The sequence below is a fragment of the Poecilia reticulata genome, linkage group LG20 (genome assembly GCF_000633615.1).
Source record: "Poecilia reticulata strain Guanapo linkage group LG20, Guppy_female_1.0+MT, whole genome shotgun sequence".
Taxonomy (NCBI): Eukaryota; Metazoa; Chordata; class Actinopteri; order Cyprinodontiformes; family Poeciliidae; genus Poecilia; species Poecilia reticulata.
Window position 1 is genome coordinate 25840913 of NC_024350.1, and position 3498 is coordinate 25844410.

A 3498-nucleotide genomic window follows, 5' to 3' on the forward strand; every position below is an offset into this window, starting at 1 on the left:
CCACCAGTCCGTGATGAAGATCTCCTCCTTGGCCTCCTCCAGGGCGTCCGCCACGTCCTCCATGTAGGTTTTTCCGTTCACATACCTGCAGGAGCCGAAGCAAACCTTCAGATGATGATGTCACTGTTTTGTGAGCTTCTGATTGGCTCATTCAGAATAAATGAGCAGCACCAGTGGGCGAGTTTTGGGTGGAGAGAGAGGGAATCGTTACGCCCAGATAAATCAGCCTATTGGGCTGAAAGCCAATCAGGACGGAGGAAGCCATGAATCTGCTACACTGAAAAAAACCAAAACCTCACCAGGAATGTGTGTTTTAGGGGGATTGGAGACAGAAAGTAATAAATACAACGAATCATTTTCCACCAGAGAAACTAAAAAAATGACGTCTAGAAAAAACAAACAAATCTCAGACATTGTCTGGAAAAAACAAGAAAACTTCTGAGTCCCAAAAGTTTAAACTTTTTGGCTTTTTAAAAAGAAATATGAATTAATTAAAATTTCTACCAAAACCCCAAAAAGTTCTAGAAAAAACAAGGAAACGTTTGAAAAAATCTAAGAAATTACTAGAAAAACTTGGAAAATGTGAGATTAATCTCAGAAATTTTCTGGAAAAAACACTAAAAATGTGAAAATTAGCATTTTAAATAAGCAACAGTTTCATTTCAAAAACCAATTTTAGCAGCTAAATTACTGAATAAATAGACATATGAGCTCAACAGCAAAGATATTTATTGTTTTAGCTTAAAGTTGCTTCGTAATCCATTATTGTTTCTTGTGCGTCAGATTTACAGGTGTACCAGAAACAACTGAATTAAAAAGTTCCACTCAGAACATCTGTTTAAAAAAAAACAACAATTAATTACATTAAAAATCTGAATTGCATTAAAATCAACATGATTAATGAATCAAGGCTGAGTGTGTTAAAGGTCTGGTGCTTTTATTTTTATGAAGTTTGTGTAAATATCTGGTTTAAATTTCCGTTTTCAACTTGTTGGTGCAGAAACATTAGGCTTTGACTGACTAACACACACACACACACACACACACACACACACACACACACACACACAGCCGGTGTAGAGTTGCCCTCAGGTGGACAGGTGATGAGCTGCTGAGTGTCACTTTCCCTCTCTTTGTGTCGGGTTACAGCAGAAAGAATCTCCACTGACAGGATGGATCCTTTAAACCTACATTAACTTTCATCTCTGCTTGTTAAAGACAGAAAATAAACCCTCAAAAATAAACATTTCTTCACTTTTACTTTTCTACGGACATGGACTCGGCTTCAGGTCTGAAAACTGGGAGGATTTCCTGAAAAACGCAGAACCTGAAGAGGTGAAAACGGACTCTGGCAGCTGGACCAGATCTCGTCTAGACAAGCTGCATCAGTTTACAGCAGACAGACAGACAGACAGACAGACAGACAGACAGACAGACAGACAGACAGACAGACAGACAGACAGACTCTCCTCCTCTTCATCAGACACAGATGAAGAATAAATCCAGCAGATTCATCTGACATCCACGTAAACGGTAACGAACCAAAGTCAGAATCCATGCAGTCAATCCTTAAAGGGATAATAAAAAAAGTAGTTTTTACGGCGAAAGCTGGTTGTCATGGTTACCATTTGGCGGGGATGTTCTCCTCCTGCCTGGCGAAGGATCCGAAGCGGTGGTCTCTGAGGAAGGCGGCGCCGTGCTTCTGGGAGAAGGCTTCGATGGCCTGGCCCCACCAGCGGGCGTGTCTGTAGCTGGAGCACTTCAGCACCAGCGACCTGAACGGAACCGCACAGAACCGGCTCTGTTCAGAACCGAACAGAGCCGGTGCCAACCCGAAGCCGACAGGGCGTCGCGACATGAACGGTTCCCTTCGTTCAAGTCACCAGATTTGATTTGTTTTCTGGTGCGTTTCAATCAAGACGAACAAAAAAGAAAAACATATTCATCTATTTTTTCTTTCTCAATAGTTGCCGTCAATTTTTTATTTTACGCATTTTGTAAAATCGCATTAGGAAAGAAACAGAACAAAAAAATTAAAAAAATTCTTAAATTACCTTCAGTCGGTGTAAAAATGCTCTACGTGTCAAATATGACTAAAAAATGTTACTTCCTAATTCAACTCCTTGAAATTGAACCTCTGTCTCTTTAAGAAACTGCCTCTTTCTGAAGCTCCGCCTACAGGAAGTCATCCTCTTCCAGCAACGTTTTTAGCTCTTCCAGGTGTTTGCTAATTTCTGCAGGCTAGTCTGAAGGAGCCGGGTGGAGGAGGAGACGCGTCCTGAAGGCGGGGCTAGGTCCACCCAGACGTTTTGCACAGCTGAATGGTTGCCATGGAGATTAAAGCAAAACTCCAGGGAATCACATTATAACATAATAAAGCTTTAAAAAGTCAATTTTACATAATACCACCCCTTTAACTTGCTAAACAGGAGACGGATGAAATTTGTCGAATAAGTTCTGACGTAGTTAACCTCCTGTGCCTTACCAGAGGCACCAACTCGGAGGATTCCCTCCATTTATCTGGTCCATGCTAGCTCGTAAACTCTGCCTCTTGTTTGTTGCATCAACGTCTGATGAACTTAAACTCATTTTGCTGCAAACCAGGAGAAAACAGGCTTGAAAAGGAAAAGTTGAGGGACCTGGACAGGCTGTTGACGCGGAGGCCATGTTTGGTTTCTGTCTCTTTGGAGTCCAGCTTGACGCTGAACTCTTTGTCGAACAGCATGACGAAGGAGACGGCACCGGAGTCTGGCTTCATGTACATCAGGAAGGAGTCTTTCACCACCAGCCAGCTGCACACAGAAACACCACGCTAACGCTGTGACCAGCTGAAATCAGATTAAACTCATTATGATACATTTTCATCACAGCAAAATCTGTGTTTGGTCCAAAATCCACTGCTGTGTGTGAATGAGGTGGGACTAAGAACGCAGCCCTGAGGCGCTCCACTGTGGATCCACTCCGACTTATTATGGCCTGCTTGTAAACCAGCTTGCTTCTGGTGTTAGCTTAGCAGCTAGCTATTAAGCAGAACAGAAAGCCAGAGCTCAGATATGCAAAGTCGACCTTTAAGATTTTAATAATCTGCAGGTCAATATCGAGTCTTTAACTCTTCAAAGTGTTTTTTTGGAGAGTTATTTTCCAATGCTTTGCAGGATCCTAGCATGCCAGACGTTTTCTGTTTGCATGAAAGAAGCTGTACCTGCGGCGGCTTCATCTCACCTGCAGCCGTTTATTACCGTTTGTCACCTGAAGCTCCGGTTACTTGATAAAACCAGTTTCCTGTTTCTGTGTGAGCAGGAAAAACAGACAAACTGGAAGGAGGAGAACAGCTGAGACTCAGGCTGGGGGAGAAACCTGCAGGGGTTCTGGTGGTTCTGAGGGTTCTGGTGGTTCTGAGGGTTCTGGGGATTCTGGGGATTCTGAGGGTTCTGATGGTTCTGGGGGTTCTGATGGTTCTGAGGGTTCTGGGGGTTCTGATGGTTCTGGGGGTTCTGA

The 3498-nt window shown here is 43.1% G+C and overlaps 1 protein-coding gene across 1 annotated transcript in view; it reads right to left on the reverse strand.

Annotated features, from left to right (window-relative positions):
- Nucleotides 1-3498, reverse strand: part of pld1b (phospholipase D1b) — a 45495-nt gene that overhangs the window by 16226 nt on the left and 25771 nt on the right. Inside the window, exons 9-11 of the mRNA XM_008396906.2 lie at nucleotides 2640-2792; nucleotides 1626-1775; nucleotides 1-85 (exon numbers count right to left, since the gene is read on the reverse strand). Coding sequence (XP_008395128.1) covers nucleotides 1-85; nucleotides 1626-1775; nucleotides 2640-2792 — 388 coding nt within the window. The remainder of the gene's footprint in view (nucleotides 86-1625; nucleotides 1776-2639; nucleotides 2793-3498) is intronic.